The sequence below is a fragment of the Oryzias latipes genome, chromosome 22 (genome assembly GCF_053564925.1).
Source record: "Oryzias latipes strain Hd-rR chromosome 22, Olatipes_Hd-rR_3.1".
Classification (NCBI taxonomy): domain Eukaryota; kingdom Metazoa; phylum Chordata; class Actinopteri; order Beloniformes; family Adrianichthyidae; genus Oryzias; species Oryzias latipes.
The window spans coordinates 16341408-16363741 of NC_136258.1; the positions used below are offsets into that span (position 1 = coordinate 16341408).

Sequence of the window (22334 nt, forward strand, 5' to 3'; positions counted from 1 at the left end):
TTTAAGGAAAATGCTACCTCCAAGAAGAAATTCCTTTCTCTCTGTTATGCACAGTTATTGGCATCGAATCCTCTCACAAGTGAGAAATCTAGGTATCGTTTTGAGGCAGATTTGGGGATTGAACTTGATGTCAAAACTTGGTCAATAGCTTTGGTGTCGGCAAAAAAAAACACATTTACAAGACTCAATATACTCCGCAGGTTTTACATAGGATTTAACTACAACGCTCACCTCTCTGTATAAAGTGTAAAAACACTGTTAAAACTTACTATAACTGTGTTTGGCAGTGTCATTTGATCTCCAGATTTTGGCAAAATGTTCCTAAGGAGCTACAAAGAGACTTTTAACGTTTTTCCAATGGAACGCCTCAGTGCCCTGTTAAAGGGTGACTCCGACATTACCTACAAGACGTGGCAGCCTTATCTGGATCACCTTCCTCGAGAAAAGGAGGAAGTATTTAGTATTCCCAAGTATTTAGTGACTGCTTTAAGAAAATGTCCCAACATGTTCTAACCTAGATTTTGTGTGCACCTTCAACTAGTTAGATATCTGCTGTGCTGTGCTGGTTTGTGTTCTTTTCTTGGAAAGATAATAAAGTAAAATTAAAAAAGAAATAAGGATGTTATGGGCAGTACTTATGTTTCGACTGAACAGTATCCATATGCATAATTCACCACAAAACAAAACTTATTTTTCAGCTTTGAAAGACTTTTCTTTTGGAGTTACCCTATTTTTTTTCCTTTTCTTGGAACTCAAAGCTAAACTTTCCATTTTGGAAAATCTACAATTTTTAACTCAAAATTTGTCCCAAAGCAGACAGATGGCTGGTTCCAAATGCAGCAGGTTTATTAGCTCAGCTAAAAGGCCACTAAGCTAAATCAGGGTCAGACAGGGGTCAATAACGACCATGGGAGCATCAGAGAAGAGACAGGGGTTGTCAGGATCCAGGCAAGATTTGTGGCAGGCAAACAGAGTCAGAGACAAAACAGGGTCAGAAAATCAGAAGATCAGGTCTGGATATAATGCTCAGTGATGCAGGCAGAGTGGCACAAACAAAACTTTGCGTGTGAGTGAGTGAGGCTCAGTACTGTCCTTAAGTAAACTGTGAGTGATTGCAAGTGAAAGTCAGGTGTGTGGCATCCAGAAACTGTGCGCTGGGCTTGCTGGGAGATGCAGTGTGTTTACAACTCAGGAGAGACAGGAGAGAGGGGGAGACAGAGCTCTGACTTCTGACAATAATCATTTATATCATGTTTGACACATCCATTTTTCTGAGGTCCCTTTCTCATTAGTGTGATCAACGGTTTGTTAAAAAAAATAATTTTTGCCCGTGTTTCTTGCCCTGTAGTTCATCATCATTCCACTAGGGGCAGTAGAAAGGCTTTTTCTGCTCTGAACATTTTTTATATTTCTATGGTGAAATCTCAGATACTTTTGGCAGGAAAAGTTCAGACTTAATGGTGAGAATAACTATTTTTTGTTAAATGACTACTTGCTGTATTGAAAGAATGCTGCATTTGTTGATGGTTAATTCTTTCTAAAACAGTTAAACCATGTTCATAAAAATATGTGTGTATCAAATTTGAGACAGTGGGTAGTTAAAGCCTCATTTCAACTGAGTGGTACGTTCTGGTATGGTCCAGTTTATAATGGTCCAGGCAATTCAGGTGAGCGTTTCAACTCAAAGTTGGACCGTCGTGGTGCATGAGGGGTGAAGCTAACAACAACAACAACAACAACCATGGAGCAGCAGCTCATTTTTTCTGCTTGACTTTTGGTACTTCATATTTACAAGTCATTTAATGCTGTTTGAGAGAATATTGCGGGCGGCGAAGAGGAATAAAGCCGTGTTCTTGGCGTTTTCTTATGTTGTAATGACCTTTAACCAATCAACGGGTTCTAACAGTAGGTCCGCCCTAACCGGTCCCTTCCATTCTTCTATGGACCTACAACCAACGGGGTCCCAAAAATGGTAGGGTTTGGTCCTGCTTAATGGAAACGCTCAAAATACTTGACCATACTGCTCAGTGGAAACGAGTCATAAGATGCTTTTTTCCTGAACATTCATGTCAATATTGCTGCATCTTAAACAAACGTCCCAAATCACCCAACAGATCAATACTATCTATATTTTGTTTTAAAAAAAAACAACAATTTTTTTTGTGGGTTTAATGAAAGTATTTCAAAAACAGTTTAATTCCGAAAGAAATATTTCCGTCAATTCTTTGGTGTAGAGGACTTTACAGGTTTAAAGTATTGTCAAACAGAAGTGAAGTGTGTAATATAATGTGCTGAAAGTTTCAGCAGAGATATATGTGTGGTGAGGGCATTCCCCGAGCATAAAGATTTAAGCTCTAAATCTCTCACTTAAGTTCTCAGCATGAGGATAAAACCTAATACGCTCCTCTTGCTCAGAATGAAGCATGTCGCAGTTTCCCGCGGCAGTTCGTTTGCACCAAAATCAAAAACCATTTAAAAAACGTGTCCAACTGTAAAAAGTCAGCGATGCTTGTAGCCATCATTTCACACCGAGGGTTTTTGTTGATGTTTGGTTTCACTCAGAAGCAGCAGATTACAATTTGAAGCATTTCATAGTTTTCTAATGGTCTAAAAAATCTTCAAGAGCATATTATTATAGTTTTTTAATCAAACAAAACAAAAGAATAAATAATCAATGAAACTGAAAAGCTGAAAAAAACTCTTTCTTAGGAACTTTTTATCAACTCACTTGATAAAACGTCATTAGTTCATTAATAGATGATTCACTCCAAGGAAATGACACAATTTGAGACCTCCCATCACAGCCAAAAAAATGTGCAAACAAAAAAGGAAAAAAAAACACACAAATAAAGAAATAAATGAATGCAAAAATGTTACATTTTATAATATTCAGAGCTTCCACAGTGCACAAAATAATGGCAGAGAAAAAAAGAAAATCAATGCTTCAGATGAGAAAGTGTTTCTTCTGATAGTTAAACAAATGTAGGTAAAATTAGAACATTTCTTTAAGAAAAATGACAAAATGTAGTCCAATCAGAGGCCTTCTAGTGAAATTACTCAGATGTACAGTAATGATGCATTTTGATTGAAAGGTTTTTGTAAATTCTCTCATAGTAATGATTGCTTTTATCATCTCCCACCTAAAAATGAATGCCTTCCATGAATTTGATTGTGCAGAAAACAATAGGACAAGTCAGATGTCCCATAAGCCACTTGGGGGCAGGCCATAATTTGTTGCTCAAATAACAGCTTGCTGTCACACTCAGATACAATCCAGCTGTGAAGAAAAGAGACAAGAGCAATTTATTCAAAAATCCCCTCAAACAATATTAAATCAAAATAGATGAACACTTTTTAAAGGAAAAGCTGCTTAATATCTGGTACAAAAATAACCATTGAGGTACTTTCAGCACGTGATAGTGGATTTCTTGCACCCCTAAGGTAAAACAACACCAGATTTGTGTTATCTTCTGACAATGCATTAAAAACCGATCGATTCCCTCTGTAAATAATCAATCAGCTGTAAGTAAAGATTTAATGCAATGGAAGACATCCACTGTAGCATTATATCTATACTATCCATCGATTCAGCCCTCGCAGCAGAGCTTTAAGACTTCCCTCCTGCAAACCTGGACACCTTAGATCTTTCCCATTTTCACTGCGAGTTGTTAGAGATTAAACAAGTGTGTGTGGTGGAGGCGGGTTAACGGAGGCAGACGTGTCTGCAGGTCTCTGTCAGGGAGAGGAGCCTTCCCTGCAGGGACTCAGTGCAGAAAACCATATTACAGGAGTGTGGCACGGTTTGATGCCCCGTGGCACAGCAAGATGAGATTTTTTTTCCTCCACACGCTGGCCCAGATGCTCAAATTTCATAACCTTTTAAGTGCAAGTTGGAAGAAAGGTTTTGTTGGCTGCATTAAAAATCCATCATTTGGTGAAAACAGGGTTATATCCCCAGTTTCTTATTAGACTTAAAGTTATGCATTTAAAAAAATTCTGCGCCTCATCTGCTGCCTAATAGCAATTGGTAGTGTGCAAGTGCATAAAGATCAGAGATCTGCCTTTTTCTGCTAAATCCTACTGGTGAGATGAGTCTGCACAGGTACAGGGAGCATGGGTTCTGCAGTAACAGCTGCGTGTGGGCGACGGTAGTACAACAGCAGAGGGGAAGGGAGGAGGGATGGAGCTTAATGATATGCAGCAGAGCTGTAAAAATCCTCGTCCACACCAGCACCATGACAGAAAATCCATGCATCTTTAAAGGTCAAGGGCCTCTCTTAGCATTGATTGCTTGCGAGCGTAGAGGAGCAGAGAAACTGAATCCTTGGAAAAATGTGCAGCAGATTGTAACTTGCTGTCTGTCGCCGGGGAGGAGGAATTAAGAGCAGATGGTGCTAAAGAATCATGACATAAAAAGAGAGACAAAATAACATTTAGAAAAGCGTGTTTGAAAAAGGCTAAGCTGATTATGATGTTATGCATCATCTGGCTGCAACATGCTGCTTCACACAAACATGCAGATTCAGCTGCCAGGCATGTGCTATGATTGACGGGCAACTTGAAGATCTTTCAAGTTTCGGAGGACGTTTGAGTGGACGTTTGAGGAAAATCAAACATCACACATCATTTCAAAGGACACGGATCAAAGAGCAGAGAAAAATGTCACATTTGAATGTGTGTCGCAGACCTTTCTTCTGTATATCTGCGAGAGGATCTTTGAATTCTCAAATATGACATCGACCACCCCCTCCCCTCCCTTCAGCACCTTCAGGGTTCTCCCTTTTCCTCTGACAGATGAGCAGACTCTGCAAAGACAGAGCTGGTCTCCAGAACATCAAGATACAGCATGTGGGCCCGCTGAGAGATGAGGCAAACTGGAGCCCAGCGATGCTTCTCTCCTCTCCCTCTCTAACCCAATTACCAGCAGACCTCAAGGAAAGGGGCCGGCAGGACCGGCATGTCAGGGGACGAAGCAGACATCAAAGATGGACAGATGGTCCAGAGGATTTATCACCTCGGACTCATTTCCTGCAGAGCAATTTCCTTACTTAATAGAGATAGAGATCAGAAGTTGAAGTGCTAAAAATGGCAAAAACATTTATTTACAGATGAATCATCAGTTTGAGGTGTTATTATTCTTGCCTCTGTCTTTTGAAGAGGCTTTTCCAGACAGTGCCTTTTTCAAATATAAATCAGATTTATGGCTAAAATAGATTTTTATAGACCTAAAATTCCTAAACGGCAAACCATGATTAAAAAAAACAACGAAATTTGTGTTATATTTTACTTTTTTTGTGCAACTCATGGTGAAAGAACTACAATCAAGATGTCAGAACGTGTGAAAACTGTGTTTTTAACATGTTCTTGTGCCCCGTTTTCTGCATATGTGCTTCTGTTTTAAATGGTATCGTTTTTTCTTTTGTCTGTACACATTATACGCATTGAGATACAACTTTTTTTTGTCACCAATAACCCCCACACACACACACACACACCCACACACCCACCCACACACCCACCCGTCACACACACCCATATTGTGGATCTCATGTCTGCACGCTAAGCAAGGTGTGCCGAGGTCACGGCTGCAAGGACCTCAGTCAACTTTGAAATGTGTGTGTATTTCTGTATTCATTCATTCATTCATTCATTCATTCATTCATTCATTCATTCATTCATTCATTCATTCATTCATACATACATTCATTCATTCATTCATTCATTCATTCCTTCATGATAGAGCTCCGAATTGCTCACCATTTTTAATGCACCAGTAATATTAGGTTGGGCTTGTGAGGGGCTGTAAGTGGGAGAGCATGTAAACAAATGGATGGGAAGTGGGAGAAGGCTACCCCCTCAACAACAGTCCCGTCAACAACTCAGAGACAACTTTCTGATGAACTACTGCTGCTCTGCAGAAACTAGGTCCTGGAAAACGACACGTTTTTTTAAATTTAATTTTGCCTAAAAATGGCACAGTTATAATCAAAAGACCACTGGGAACGCTTCCAAAATAGATAAAAAGAGGATTGCAGTAGGACTTCAAAAAGCATTAATTTAACTTTCCTCTGTACTCACTGGCAGTTCAACTTTGTATTTTTTGACCATCATCAGTTGTTGAGTTGTTGCGTCTTCCCCATTAAATGTATTTGAAAACTGGAATGAGTGACCCCTCCCACCTGGCATTCCAAACAGGATGTACCCACTGGCTCTAAGAAACCAAAATCCCATACACTTTTATAGAGAAATAAACAGCTATCATCAATTTTTCAGAATAACTATTCTTTCTCTGATCCTTTTTTTAAAACATGTTCTTGCTAATCTTAATTTTCTTCATGATATGTGTCTTTACTGTAAGTTATTTAGGTTATTAACTGACCAATCAGAGGCCTCGATAAAAGCATTCAAAACGTTTGATTGACAGATTCTCCCTCTCTCAAGTGTTAGGTTTGAGGACTTCCAACAAGCTCACTCCTGATTGGTGAGAGTGGTTGCCATAGAAACAAGGACAGACTCAGGCCAATCACTGTGTTTACACAAATATTCCAATACTTTCCCTAAGAGTTTGTTTTTAATATAACATTATTAGAAATGCCAAAAAGTAATAATAGAAAACACTGTGTCACATAAGGATCTAATCCGATACAGTGTGTTGCAGATATACAGATAATCTGAAGTGTGAATATTAAAGGCTGAAACAATTTGAACTCCAAGAGTATACGAGTGAATTGCTGGTGCAAAATCCTTCTATTTTTTATTTTATTTTTTTTAACAATGAATTACCCTCAGGTAATGCAGTTCTCTCCCACACAGAAATGACCTTTTGTGGCCGGCTGCTGCTCTGACCAAGGCTCAGTTTTGAGCAACAATGGTTTCAATGCATGACAGAGTCAAACTCATCATAGAAACAACCTAGAGTGATGCGAATCCACCGACAAGCATCTTTTCTGACAGTCCCTCGTTCTAAAATATCCCCTCCTGTTTTCTCTGCACTCATGTCCTTAGCAACCTGTAGAGTATCCAACAACAAACATTTACAAGAGCAGAGAGGATTTTTTTTTTCCTATTCTGCTTGAGTCTCATCCACAGAAAGGTGACCTGATGAGTCACACTGTGGTCTGAGGGCGGGCTTAAACTCGTCTCTTCTTTGCATGGCAGTTTACACATTTGCATATTGTTCACAAGACTTTTGAAAGTGTAGAACCTTTGATTTTCCTCTAAAACTGAGAAGCTTTCAAGGAGCTTGCTCATTCTTCCCCTGAAACAGAAGCACTAAAAACAAGATTAGCCCTTCTGTGTAAAGAAAAACTGTAATTTAGTCAGGCTGGCATGCTGCCCAGGGCTGGAGCCAAACTTTTAATTGCTCAGCCCATCATGGCGCTTGTGTTGCCTTGGAGATGGCAAATCTAAATTGACGCAAGCTCTCACAGTCATTTGTTTCCATAGGGAATTTTTTAAACTGGCCTCAACAAGTGACAAACATCCACATCAACACTTTAACTAGAGTGTGGCTCTGGTTTTTCAAAAGGAGCCACTTGGTCCATAATGGACATCTCAGGATCCACGGTTGCCTTTATCACAAAGTTGAGATAAAGGGTGAATTCTGGCCTGTGCTGCTGTGCTGCAGATGGAATTCCATTCTGATGCAAATCATTCGAACTGATAACAATGATGCTGTCTGTCATGTATTTAAATATCTCATATAAATCTGATGCCCCAACTAAAAAAAACAAATCCAAGTTATTTATGACTTCAATCTTGCAAGCTGATTGGATTCTGTGTCACCTATCAGAAGATGTGATAATGTGCAGGTATTTTCACACTGTAATTTCTGTTGACATCCAGTTCAGAGATATGAGAAATTATTTGAGTCGTCAAAACAAAGGAAAATCCTCTCCAAGCAGGACATTACAGAGGAGATTATAAATCCTAAAGGCAAGGCAAGTTTATTTGTATAGCACAATTCGTACAGAAAGTAATTCAAAATGCTTCTTTATAAACGAAATAAAACTTCACTCGCTGGCCACTTTACCAGGCTCACCTGTCCAACTGCTCGTTCAAGCAAATTTCTAATCAGCCAATCACATGGCAGCAACTCAATGCATTAAGGCATTAAGATACAGTCAAGACAATCTGCTGCAGTTCAAACTGAGCATCAGAATGGGGGAAAAAAGGTGATTTACGTGACTTTTAAATGCTGCATGGTTGTTGGTAGAAGACGGGCTGGTCTGAGTATTTAAGAAACGGCTGATCTACTGGGATTTTAACGCACAACCATCTCTAGGGTTTACAGACAATGGTCAGAAAAAGAGAAAATATTCCATGAGCTGCAGTTCTGTGGGTGGAAATGCCTTGTTGATGCCAGACGTCAGGCCAAAATGGTCAGACTGGTTCCGGCTGATAGAAAGGCAACAGGAACTCAAAGAACCACTGGTTACAATCAAGGTCTGCAGAAGAACATCTCTGAACGCACAACATATACAACCTTGAGGCAGATGGGCTTCAGGAGCAAAAGACCACACTGGGTCCCACTACTGTCAGCTAAGAACAGGTAACTGGGGCTACAAGGCTCACCAAAACTGGACAATAGAAGATTGGAAAAACGTCTGGTCTGATGAGTCTCCATTTCTGCTGGGACATTCAGATGGTAGCATCAACAACATAAAACCATAGATTCATCCTGCCTTGTATCAACAGTTGAGGCTGGTGATGGTGGGGGGAATATTTTATTGGCACACTTTGGGACCCTTAGAACCAACTGAGCATTGTTGGAACACTACAGTCTACCTGAGTATTGTTGCTGACCATGTCCATCCCTTTGTGACCACAGTGTACCATCTTCTGGTGGTTACTTCCCGCAGGATCAGGCGCCATGTCATAAATCTGGAACCATCTGAGACTTGAACATGACAGTGAGTTCACTGTACTCAAATGGCCTCCACAGTCACCAGATCTCAACCCAACAGATCACCTTTAGGGTGAACGGGAGATTGGCGTCATGGATGTTCAGCCGACATTTTTGCAGCAACTGTGTGATGCTGTCACGTTAATATGGACCAAACTCTCTGAGGAATGTTTCCAGAACCTTGTTGAATCTATGCCACATTGAGTTAAGGTAGCTCTGAATTCAAAAGGGGGTCCAACCCTGTACTAGCAGCACCTATTTAAGTGGCCAGTGAGTGTATCTGCGTCACAGTTCATATGCAGATTATGCTCAAATGTTAACGTGCAGGGTGGGGGGTGCAAATGTGATTCATTCACACATCTCCAAGTAGTCCATGCATGTTTCCAGCCATCACACGTATTTGGCAGGGCTTTTCCAGTCTGTATCCCCTTAGTGTGTCACATCCAGCAGAGAGCCCCTCACAGCTCCTTCATCATGACTTGGCATGCTAAGAGAGTTACATGGTGATGATAGAGCGGGAAAGACAAGAGAAGAAGGGTGGGGGGCCAAGGCTCCTTCAAGCAGGAGGCTTTATTCTCACCTAAGTCCTCAGGGCATCATACACCAGCTGGAACTCACTTAATTATGCAGCCAGTGTGGCACAGAGGTCAAAATGACACTGGGATGAGTGCGACAGGCTGTGTACTTTAGGGAAGTTTCTTCAAAAGAGATCAAAAAGGAAGTTGTGGTCCTGAATTTGAAATGAATGCATAAAAACAGAAACTCTACACGCATTCTGGAATTACATGAAGACTCACATGACACCAGCTAAACAAACTTCAGAAATGTTGGAAGAAAAATCTAAACAAATTTTATTATTATCAACCTGTGTTTTCAACTTGAGCATGTAAAATGATAGTCAGCAGAAAACTGTTTTAGTCATCAACTGTAAAGATCTCAACCTATATTGCAGAATTCTTCCTAGTGTTTTAATCTTTTAGCACATAAAACGCTTGTTAGAGTTTGCAGTTTTTTTTTCTGAAACCCAACATTCTTTAACAGAAGGTGGGAAAAAAAACATTTTTCAGAGTCTGCTGTTTTATTTCTAAAGTTTGCATTTGGTTTCATTTTGTTAGCAGTTTACTGTTCACTGTGCAGACTCTAGATTAAAATAAAGCGGGGCCTCAGAGATCGAGTCGTTATACTTCCTGGTTGAAAAATTATTTTGACACCATAAGCTCTGAGTAAATTCCTTATCTTAATTTTTTCATGCATGAAGGTGCTTGACAACATCCCAGACAAGCTTTTGCAAGTACTGCTAACTTTGCAGGATCGTTCTTAATGTGAAACAAGAGAGGTCTAGCAAAGGGACTGGCAGAGAATAGAACAGACAACAACCCATTTTCTCTACCACCATTATACAATCAAAGGTAATTGTCCTCCCTGGTGAAGCTTATGAATGATTCATAAACATGCTCCATAAATTTACAGCAAAACACATTTTTATCACCCATAAATCAGACTACAGAAGCAAGAAAATTGTGTGGCAGGATAATTAGGAATCTTTCACAATAAGCTTGACAGAGTGCCTCAGAATGAATTATTGAACGTGTACTCTGGAGAATTGCCTCAACTGTGCTGCTACAACATATATGTGTGTGTGTTGGAAGGGGACCTGTTTTTTAGACTTGCTACATTGTTATTTCAAGCCTGCTTTTGCTAAAATTCAAGGACGTCGGTCTTTAAAGAGGAACTCTTCGTGCCGAATAACATGAAAGCACAACAACTTTATAGGGAGAAGAGTTTGATCTATTTCTGAAGAAGCCCCCACCTCCCCATCAAAACACAACGTGGGGTAAAAGCTTAAATCTTTTTGTTCTCATGTGATGCTAAGCCCTGCCCTGTGTTGGTGCACACTCATTATCTCCATATAGAGTGAGAACAGACATGAAACACTTGGCACAACTACAGCAAGTGCATGTTCTATCTTCTGCTTGTACAAGTTAATGGTGTGGTGGACTTGTGGTGGAGGGTTTCTGAGAACTGAACACCGCTGCCTGCGTGTGATAACAGCCTCTCGCCTCTGTGCTCCAAAAAAGATTATCAGACAAACTTAAGAGAACTTTCACTAACACTGGCCTGTGTGTTTGTAAATTGAAGCATACAAATCTGCAGTTTGAAGCTGGTTCAAGGCCGTGCGTTGACCCTTTTCATCCACCCAAAGCTTACGCAGCAGCAGGGTGAAAGGAACTTTTTAAAAAAATCTTTTTTCAGCTTAATGGAGACTTTGCATCTGCATGAAAAGACCATCTAAAGTCTTACTTCTGTAATTGAGTTTTTATGAAGTCGGTAGCGGCAGTCAAAACATTGGTGACATTTTTATCCAGTGAATAAATATAAAACCTGGAGTAAGCTGACTGCAGCTGAATACATTTATTCTTCATATTAGTTGAAAAGTGGGCCCCATATTTTCCCCAAAATTGGCCAGAGATAAGGCTATTAAAGACCAGCCACAGTCTTCAGAAATGAGACTGCTGCTGTTGGAAGATGGATGGAGCAGTAATAGTGCCATCAATGGTTCAGCATCAATGATTCAGCACTCATCAGGCTTCTCTAATTCATAGCTAAAAGAGTTCAGGCTTCGTCATAAAAGTGACGAATGTCAAGGTGAGGATAAAAAAAGAAGTTCCGAAATTTTTCACAACAGGATGAATGCAAGTGTTTTTTCTTTTTTTTTGTAAAGAACTAAATGCATAATTCCAAAACTGTGTGCAGCAGGTCAGTGAAAACTTTAATTTATGGTGTTAAATTCTATAAACGTTTGAGTCCAACTGAGCCATCCAGCCGCATTTTGAGGACAGTAAAGTAAACATGTAAATTCATTAAAGTTTTCACAACACTAACAACATTTGTTGTTTCACCTTACTTTTGATATTTATTTGTTTAAAATTGCAAATAATACAATTCCATAAAAATATATTCAAGCATTGCATTAAAGGAGCTTCGTTATGCTATTCTTAAGCTTTTCAGAGGATATACATAAATATGTTAATATCTTACCTTTGGCAAACTAAAGAATGATTCTCTTCATGACATGTTAGTTATTTTTGCAGCAAATTTTTTTGTCAATACAACACACCATGTTCTTAAAAAAATTACAAGTGTGAATGTAAAATGTTATTGGAGTGCCTTCTTATGAAAGTGCCCTTTTTTCCATGTTGTTTTTGCCACAGTGAGCTGCAGTTTAATCTGTTCTCATTTGGTCATTTGGATTATAAAACCTCCTTATTCCAGGCTTTTATGCAAATTAACCAAGTAGGGAGGCGCTGCGTTTTATTTTCAATAACTTTCAACATATCCTTTTATTTACAAGCTTGATGCAATCCGGGAAGTTCCAAATATTTCCTTTCCTTAAAAAAACTTTAATGGGTGGTTTTTATACGGCGGCATCTCCAAACCTTTTAACCATTCATATGATCTCTGATCCATGCAATAATCTCATTAGCATGATCAAACTTTCCCTAAAAACCCTTACATGACTTGGTCCATGTTATCTGCCCTGTAGTTCATCATCGTTCCACTAGGAGCAGCAGAAGGGCTTTTCCTGATAATTTCAAAATGGCTACTTCAATGAAACCTCAAAAACACAAGTTTAGCTAATTTTCAAACCTTTTTGGTGAGAATAATTTGTTGCTATTCCATTCTTTACAATACAGTTACACCATGTTACAAATGTTTGGATCAAAGTTGAGACATTGGTTAGGCCTAAGTTCGGTTCTTTTTCTCTTGAACACTCATGCCAGCAGTTTTGCATCTTAGGATAACATTATTTTGATCAAAAACTCACCAAATCACCCAACGGCTCATATTTGATACTATTCATATTTCAGAGAAAAATATAATGCAAAATTTCATCAAAGAACTTAAAAACGTCAGAATTCCAAAACAAATGATTTTATTTGTCAGTTCTTTGACGTGCTTGGCTTTACACAGTTGAGCCAGCAGTTTCAATTTAAGAGAATCATCAATGCCAACAATAGTGTAAGTGTGCGTGTAGTTATGTGTTAAGTTTAAATTGAAATTAGGAAAACTGATTAAGGACCCCCCCCCCCCCCCCCCCCCTGAGTTGTTGTGAATAATAAAAAAAAAACAATAAACATCAAAAAGGCTTCAGAAATCAAAAGGCCAAAAAGTGTGTTTCAGCTTGAAATTGGACTTCATAAAAATGGGAGTCCATCAAATGTATTAAAATAGATTGTAAAAAAAAAAATAGAAACTCCATTTTTTTTACAAGTTAATTAGGTTTGGTCATAAACTGGATGAATCGTTTCACAGAATAGTTTATTACTTCCCCTTAATTTTTAAATGAATAAAACGACTGCTCTGGTATTCATAAGCCAATAGTCCCATCCCATGTGTGATTAAATTGTCTGCCACCTTAATTTTTCCTTCTTCGTGAAATGTCTTCACGTAAATCATAAACAAAAAAATGTTTTTGCTAAACTTGTAATAAAACATATTACTTTGAAGCAAAGTTATTCAGAAAGCCCGCTGAAAGACGAAACAGTCACATGATGGTTTTCTAAAGCAAACGGGTAATTTTTGAGCCTGTCTCAGTGAAAGGTTTTCATGTTAAATGATGGATGAACAGAGTGGGAAATAGAATGTACACAGCTCAAAAAGTAAGCGGCTTTCTCATACTGTAACTGCATGTGTCTGTGTTAGCATCTAAGTGCTCCTGCTTTTTAGGCTATTCTGAGGCCAGCAGTGTTAAATAACCCATGACACCCTTTAGTAACTATGCATGTGCTCGTGTGGAGATGAAAACCTTTTGTAGTATATATTGAATTATATAAACTTAATTAAAAAGGTCATTCTGAAACTCTATTTGTGTTGTTGTGTAAGCTGTTGCAGGCTATAACATAGTTTCAGGCAGCTAACTAACGTGTGACATGTTGGGCTAAAGGTGCGATGTTCGTTTTCGCTTTAGGGAAAAACTGTCACCTTTTATTTCTTATTAAAAACCTTGTAATAAGTCACCTCAAACAGGTTGCGTTTGGGTTTAACTGTTCCTTATGTTAAATATTTGACCCAAACCATATTTTCTCTGTAAGATATAGTGGAATGTCTTACAGGATGTCACTACACATCCGCATCAACACAGAATATTTAGATGAAGATGCTCTGCTTCAAGCTGTTTCAGCACAGTGGAAGTGAACATGACAGCTTCCAATGTGTAATCTATTCTGTGTTTGATTATTTCTTTGGTACATATTTGAAACCTTTTATTTTTATATATGAGCAGTACTTATAAATGCTGAGACAAACAGTATTGAGATTTTAGATTATTCGTTTTTTCCAAAATTTTAATGTTTTGTCAAAAATAGCAACAATCATTATAATAAAAGAAGTAAATAAAGAAAGAAGCTTTAATATTGTAACATGTTTTATTTTAAATGTGGCATAACCTTTAAAAAAAGTCGTTTGTTTGCTCGACAAAAAAAAGAAATGTAATTAAACGTTGATGCCTGAACTGAGAACAAATACAATTGTTGTTTCCGTTGGTGCATGTTGCTTTACTCTGAATGTGTAATCTTTGATGCTGAAAGTATGCTATGTGTCTAAGCAAACTCTGACTGTCCTCCTCCACAGATTGAAGACATCATAACGCGAATACAAGATGAGAAGGCTGGAGGTGTAGCCATCCGAACTGTCAAAAGCTTCCTCTCAAAGATCCCAAGTGTCGTTTCTGGTTTGTATTTGAGTGAAAAGCAACTATTTGTAGATGCATGTGAGCCCTCATTGTGGTCTTTCTTTGCCATCTTTTGTTTCTGATAGTTTTTTTATTGAACGGACAAGTCAAAAGATTCAACAATAACTAAAAAGTCAGAAGCTCTAAAACAGGTTTGACCTTCCGTGAAACTGCTGCAAATAGGACGGATTATGTTTTCCCTGACAAGTCCTTGGCCATCAAGAAAACGGCCTGTGGTTTGATGATGTCTGTCCTTTTTGTCTCTCTGTGTGTATTTTTGTCTACAAACTGCACTTCTTTTTGGCTGGTGCCTATATGAAAATGAAAAAAGGGAGTTGCACCCACATTTTTATTTTTTTTAAAGCCTGTGTTACTCCTCCACACTGCTTCAGAGACGGGGTCAAATCCTCCTGCCTGAGCACAGAGAGAGGAAGAAAAACGTCAGAGCTGTCAACAATACTTTATATTAAGACACCTACTCTGCTTTGACAGCTTTGGCAGCTTTGACCTGAAGCTTTCAGCGCTAGATGAATCACAAAGACCACTCCAAGGCCTATTCGTGTCTATATATTTCAGCTTTGGTCAAAACACTTGCAGGGTTGTGACTGCGACGCCAATTCTGACCAGTGTCTTTCTTTGAACAGGTGCAGACATTGTTCAGTGGCTGATAAAAAACCTCTCCATCGAGGATCCAGGTAACCCTACTGAGAAATCTGTCCATACATGTGCAGCTTTCAGGCATTTTCAAATGTTGCTCGTGTGTCACCAGCTGAAGCCATCCACCTCGGGAGTCTCATCGCAGCCCACGGCTACATTTTCCCCATATCTGACCACGTTCTGACTCTGAAGGATGATGGAACCCTTTACCGCTTTCAGGTACAGAGAGATCCAAAGAGACCACCCTTGATATCTGTTAGAAGTGTGGAATGATGAGATGATGGGAGTTTACCAGTGGGATGTATTTACTGCATGATGCTAAGAAGAACAATCCCTCCTAAGCCTATTACTCATCACATCAAGGTCGATACTTTGTTTCCTTGCGGGACGGTGCAGTGGAGCGAGAAGATGGCGCACAGGTCGGCAGCGCAACTCGTATGGAGGTGTCTTCGTTCACACTCCATCTTCTCCAGCCTCAACTCTGACATATGTCAGGTGGAGATAGCTCCATGACAATTCCCAACTACTACTGAGATTATGCTAATCTTGCAAGCTAGTTTAAGTGAGCTGACCCCCCACCCAACGGGAAATCTCTGAGCCGACCGTACGCTGGCGCTGCACTTTTCCCTGTCACTGCTCCTCGTTCCCCCCTCAGTCCACGAGCACACTCATTTCCGCCTGCTATGCTCCAGATTAAACGGCATTGTGGTGCATGCGTAGTGAGGGCAGCCAGCTCATTCCGTTTGGTGGGGGGGCTAAAAATATTCCCTGTGATGTTGCCGCAATAGGCCCACGTCACCAGAACCTTTTGAAAAGAGTCCACAGTGAATCATGCGTGTTTTTGCCAATCTGCATGGCAGAACTGCAAAAAACAGTGGCACTAAAAATAGATGCTAGACTGGTAGTAGACCCACATTTAACAGCCACTGACTGTCGTCCTCAGTTTGTCACTGTATTGCATTTTTTAGTATACCCCAATGGAAGTTATCTTTTTCTTCTCTGAGCCTAAATTACCTTCATTTTCTTTTTGTCGTGCCCCAATCTGGAAATTTCTCCATTTGGGTGGGAAATTCTAATTCTGTTCTATTATGAAGACAGCATGATAAATGATGGAATATTTTTTTGTTTGCCAGAAAAATAATGAAGTAGTTTTATCTAATATTATTCATTATTTTCAGTCTGTTTGTGTTCCATCCTTACAGGAAGACAGGCTACCATTGGCTACCTTTTCAAGGACTCACTGTGCTGGCTGTATTTTCATTGGCTTGCTCTGCAGATATACGTGTAACCTGCATCTGCATGTTACCTCATCAGCATATGAGAAAAACAGTTTGGATAAAACTTTTAGCTTAACTTAATCATCGTTTAGCAAACCTGGCAACGAGTTTACCATTCTGTCAGCGCACCACAGAATATCCGGGATATAAAAGAAAACACAGAGGTTTGCTTTATCCACCATTACTGTCTTATATAATGGATTAGATTTATCTGCGCTTTTCCAGACGCTCAAAGCGCTTACAATGTGTCCATTATTCCTTCACTCTTTATTCACACTTGGTAAGTTAGTGATGTAGCCACAGCTACCCTGGTGTAGGCTCACAGAGGCTGACCACAGACCATCACCGGGACATTTATACACATTCACACACCAGTGAAGCTACACTGGAGGCAGGAAGGGTGAAGTGTCTTGCCCAAGCACACAACGACAAATGGTTGGGGGGAGTGGGGATCATTGGTACCCTTCGATCATTGGCCGACCTGATCAACCGCCTGAGCCATATGTATCTTATTCTCTCTGTTTGTGAAGCAGAAAAGTGATTTTTAATTTTTTTTTTTATTAAAAACCTTTACTATTACAAATCATAAATTGACAAACTGATTTATATTTATGTTCAGTCAAAAGAAAGTTTCTTTACCAGTGTGTTGACCCTCAATGATCCAAATCATAGTTTCATGTCACTCAGAATGTGCAAGCCACACCTACCACCTTTTTTTTCAGCAGACTCCTGGCTTGTTACTGATTTGAACACCAGTTTCTTGAGAAATCCAGCTTTCCACTGAGTTTTGTTCGTGAAACTACTCCTCTTAAATGAATTAGTGCAAAACAACAAGAAAAAAAAATCATTTTACAGCCACAGCAATGCCGGAAAGAAATAAACAGCAGTTGCTGCTGTATGATATACTCTACATGCTTTGAGAGTGACAAACAACTCTGCAGTCATTAAAAGCCAATAACTCACTTCTTAATGATGATGAGGCTCCTTCTGAGCAGCACCAGATGTGTGTCAAAGTTCTTTGAGAAACATTACAACCGAACATCCAGTGTGCAGCTGTACTTCGCTCCTTTGGCCGGCTTCAATTTTCAGTCAAGCCTTTCTTAACAATAAGGATTCTGAATGTCCTTGAAAGAAATAAACCAAATGGAAATGGTTTTACTAGAAACTGAAGCTAAACAAAATAAAATAAAAACCAAAGCTTGTTATAGATCTCCTCTCTGATGAAAAATGTTCTTGTTGCATTTTTCTGATGATGGAGGAAATTTCTGAGTATTTCTTTATTTAAATAGTTTTGAATCAGAATCAGATCAAAGGTTCTCAGCAATTGGGAAAGGAAGGGGGGGCGGGATTGCTCCCTGCCAATAGTCCTGCCCAAACTCAGAGACGAATTTCTTAGGAATCACTGCCGCTCAGCAGAAATTAATGTCCTGGAAAACTACATATGTTTTTTGATTTAGGATACAAACGGCATAATCCTAATTAAAAGAACACTGAGAACAGTTTAAAAACCTATTAAAATATGATTTGAGTGGAACATAAGTGTTTTGTATATCAAACGTATTTGGCTTTCAAAGAATGATAAATGTAGAAGAATGTGAAAGGAAAACTACAACATGAGTTTTTTTTTTTTTTATCAGTCAAAAAATAGAAATAAAATCTGTTTGAATTAAAATGTTCCTTCTGTTTTTAACAGTCTCCCTACTTCTGGCCTTCAAACTGTTGGGAACCTGAGAACACAGACTATGGTGAGTTTATTAGTCGAAGCCAGCAAAGATCTCTGTAATGATTTCAGATCGGCTTTTTTTTTCTTGAGCTGAACTGTAGCTAACACTGCTGTTGACATCTGCTGTTGACATTGAATATTGATCCCAGGACCCATTCCCTGTAAAGTATCTGGCCGGAGTAACATCTACATGAGAGAATCATGTAGGGACAGACATGAATTTGGCCAGTTTCGACTATACTGCCCAACACAGACTCTACTTGCTCTGTTAGCAGAAATTCTGATGTTTTGCAAAAGAAACAAAGAACTGAGAAAACTGTTGCAATTATTCATCCTTTGCTTACTGTCTTTACGTGGTTCTCTCTTTCTCCCTGCAGCCATTTACCTTTGTAAGCGCACCATGCAGAACAAAGCCAGGCTTGAACTTGCCGACTATGAAGCAGTAAGTAAAATGAGCTTTTGCTGTTTTGTCTGGTTCCCTATAAGTACTGCTTCTGCGTTGTTCAATGGCAGCTATTTCCTAGTTTCCAAAAACGTTAACATAAAGTCGTCTGTTTCGCTCAATATCCGCAGATCGATGCAGTCCTGAGAGGAGCATTACTGTTGTTCTGATCTCCTCGCTTTTAAACACCACCAACATTTTGATATTTAACAAGCACCTCCAACTGTTGTCCAGTTGACTTCCTTTCTTTCCTATTGGGGTCACTCTGCGCCTCCAGGCGTCATTGCTCTTACTGTCGGTTGGCAGTTTTTCTTTGCAGTGAGGTCAGACATTATATCATCATGAGACGGAACTGAAGATGCAAAATTGTTAACAATACATTTGGAAATAAAGTGGGGCAAACTGGTGAACAGGACAAGGTTTATCTGGTGCTTGCTTTTAGCTTTTGACTGCTTTTTGCTAACTTGAACTTGTTGTTTTTTTCACCCTGTTCTAGCCATTGTCGATGCATATCCTGTACTATGAATTATAGGATGCTGTAAAAGGTTTCTGCAACACAACAGTAAAATGTTACAATCTAATTAGACGCATCTTCTGCACTAGAGGACACACTGCATAAAGCACACAATCAATGAATGGTCCATTTTTTTTTAACTTATGTGATATTTAAGGCGCACCGAACTATAAGGTACATTAAGAGAGACAGAGTCAGAGATCAGTCCGTCAGTACACTAAAGACGTTAAGACAAACATTATGGCATCAACACTAACTCCCAACCTTTTTGGTAACGCATAAAAAAACAGTCAAACACAGCTACATGTTTTTTTTGCACATTTACAGAAAATGTGGACATTAAAATATGTAAAGATGCATGGAAAAATCAAGAAATAAAGGGCAACCAAAAATGAGCTTTTTCTGAACTGATGCTTCACAGGTCCAGTCTTTTTAAAATCCTGCAACACATTGGTCAATACACCGTGGTAAAAGCGCTTGAAGAAAATGAGCTTCCAAAGTGTTCCAATTTATGTGAAATGAACTACATTTCCATAGCACTTCAGTCATTTTAGTCAGCCATTTTCCACATTAAACTACACTCACACTGCACTTTCTTTATCTGAAGTCAGTGTTTTTGCTCTATATTTAGCCCACACTATCCTTATGCTAGGGCAATAGGGGTAAGTGTCTGAAGGAAGCATTAACAAGGCCATGATTTGAACACACACACATTAGAACTGTAACTAGAAGGAGCTGCATTTCCAGAAGAAAATGCAGGGTTGAATGCTGTATTGCTGAAAGAAAACTTAATTTGTAAAAGGAATGGCTGAACTGAGCTGAAGGAGCTCAAAATTTTAGAAGTAAAATGGTTAAAATAGGTGAAAACCTGTAAAAGAGGTTAAGCACAAGAATTCCCTATGTAATTTAATGGAGCAAAAATCCTGGAAAATCCTGGAATATCTTGAAAAGTTCAAAGATTTGAAAGACCAAAAGTAGTAGCTGAAAGGAATAAGCTGACACGGTTGAACATTGTAATAGTAGAATGATTAAAATAGGTGAAAGTTTGAAGAAGTTTAAAATTGCCTCACATTTTGGCACAAAATGGCCACCAAACTCTAGGTGGTGTTGCCATCCCATAATAGTTTTGAGCCTCATTTTGAAGTCCAAAGCCTTGTGAACATTTCAATGTTTGAACGGTGTCTCTAGCTGAAAGCATGTTGAAGTTACAATGGTTAAAACAAAAAAGGTTTTCAAGGATCATCCTTGTGTTTAAATGGAGCAAAATTCCTGGAAAATCCTGGAATATCTTAAAAAGTTCAATGATTTGAATGACCAAAAGTCATAGCAATAATGAGCTGAAAGAGCTCAAAATTTTAGAAGTAAAATGGTTAAAATAGGTGAAAACCTGTAAAAGAGGTTAAGCACAAGAATTCCCTATGTAATTTAATGGAGCAAAAATCCTGGAAAATCCTGGAATATCTTGAAAAGTTCAAAGATTTGAAAGACCAAAAGTAGTAGCTGAAAGGAATAAGCTGACAGGGTTGAACATTGTAATAGTAGAATGATTAAAATAGGTGAAAGTTTGAAGAAGTATAAAATTGCCTCACATTTTGGCACAAAATGGCCACCAAACTCTAGGTGGTGTTGCCATCCCATAATAGTTTTGAGCCTTATATTGAAGTCCAAAGCCTTGCGAACATTTCAATGTTTGAACTGTGTCTCTACCTACAAGTATGTGGAAGTTATATTGGTTGAAAGAAACTACAGTTTCAAATTTGAAAAACACAAAATGGCTGCCATGCAGTTTCCATCCCATAATGATTTCAAACTTTGATGTAATATTCCAAAGCACTAAGAATTTGACAGTGAAAGTACGGTCACTTCCTCCAGAAAGGGGCATTCTGTCTTATGTTCAACCTCATGACTAATTCTCTCAACTTTGCATGGGTCATGAATCTTAGCATACTCATCCATGTATAATTGAGAGCTGTGCTGATCATCAGCTAGATAGCTGGATGACACAGCATTTTATTGTCTTTGAACAACTAACGTGTGGCGTAACAACATGATAGTCAATTCTCGTAACAGCCACCTAACTCATGGTTTGGGAATCAACACTTCCCATGAGCCTTAGCGGCCGTGGGCGACGCTTGTTCACAAAATGGCTGAAGCACATGTTTGAACTGCAGCTTCCAGCTACGAGGAGGAAAATAAAAAATACATCAAAACTAACTTAGATTTGCTCCCACTGTTTTTTCTAACATACATTGAAACGTCAAAGCTTATGAGTAACCCCACCTCAAAGAAATTTCTTCCATGTAACGAAATATAATTGAGTTAGTGGAACTGAATTTCATCAAGAAAGGCAAGGTAAAAAAACATGCAGAAAAAGTCAGATGCTGGATTCGAACTCAGAACCTCAGTATTGTAAGACCACTTTCTAAGCCATTGAGCTAACATTTCTGTGACGACACATTGCAGCCGGTATCTATTAATCAAGCTTGTCGTATATAGTCTTATTGGGAGAAGCTGAGTTGAAACGATTTCATGCCACAGTTCGTTTTTTACGTGGAAAAAACGAACGAAAATTTTCACTTTTGAAAGGTCAAAGGATTTGAAGGACCAAAAGTGGTGGTAAAAAAATTGTGTAGGTACAAAAATTGTAAAAGGAGTTAAACAAGGCCCTAAATTGTTGAAAAAATGGCTGAATTGTTGAAAATTTGAAGATTTGAAGGAAAGGAATGGTTAGTACAATGGTTAAAGTAGGTAAAAACCTGTAAAAGAAGTTAAGCACAAGGATTCCCTGTGTATTTTAATGGAGCAAAAAATCCTGGAAAATCCTGGAATATCTTAAAAAGTTCAATGATTTGAATGACCAAAAGTAATCACTGTAATAAGTTGAAAGAGCTCAACATTTTAAAAGTAAAATGGTTAAAGTAGGTAAAAAACTGTAAAAGAAGTTAGGCACAAGGATTCCCTGTGTATTTTAATGGAGCAAAAATCCTGGAATATCTTAAAAAGTTGAAGTATTTCAAAAGCCAAAAGTAATAACTGTAATAAGTTGAAAGATTTGAACATTTTAAAAGTAAAATGGTAGAAAAAA

At 38.8% G+C, this 22334-nt stretch overlaps 1 protein-coding gene across 5 annotated transcripts in view; it reads left to right on the forward strand.

The window, feature by feature from the left end:
• LOC101168163 (regulator of G-protein signaling 6) overlaps nt 1-22334 on the forward strand; it is a 45775-nt gene that overhangs the window by 13284 nt on the left and 10157 nt on the right. For all 5 annotated transcript variants that reach the window (XM_020713386.3, XM_020713387.3, XM_011490433.4 and 2 more), the window contains exons 3-7: nt 14537-14636; nt 15281-15331; nt 15406-15512; nt 18264-18315; nt 18671-18735. In XM_020713386.3, the coding sequence (XP_020569045.1) occupies nt 14537-14636; nt 15281-15331; nt 15406-15512; nt 18264-18315; nt 18671-18735 (375 nt within the window). The remainder of the gene's footprint in view (nt 1-14536; nt 14637-15280; nt 15332-15405; nt 15513-18263; nt 18316-18670; nt 18736-22334) is intronic.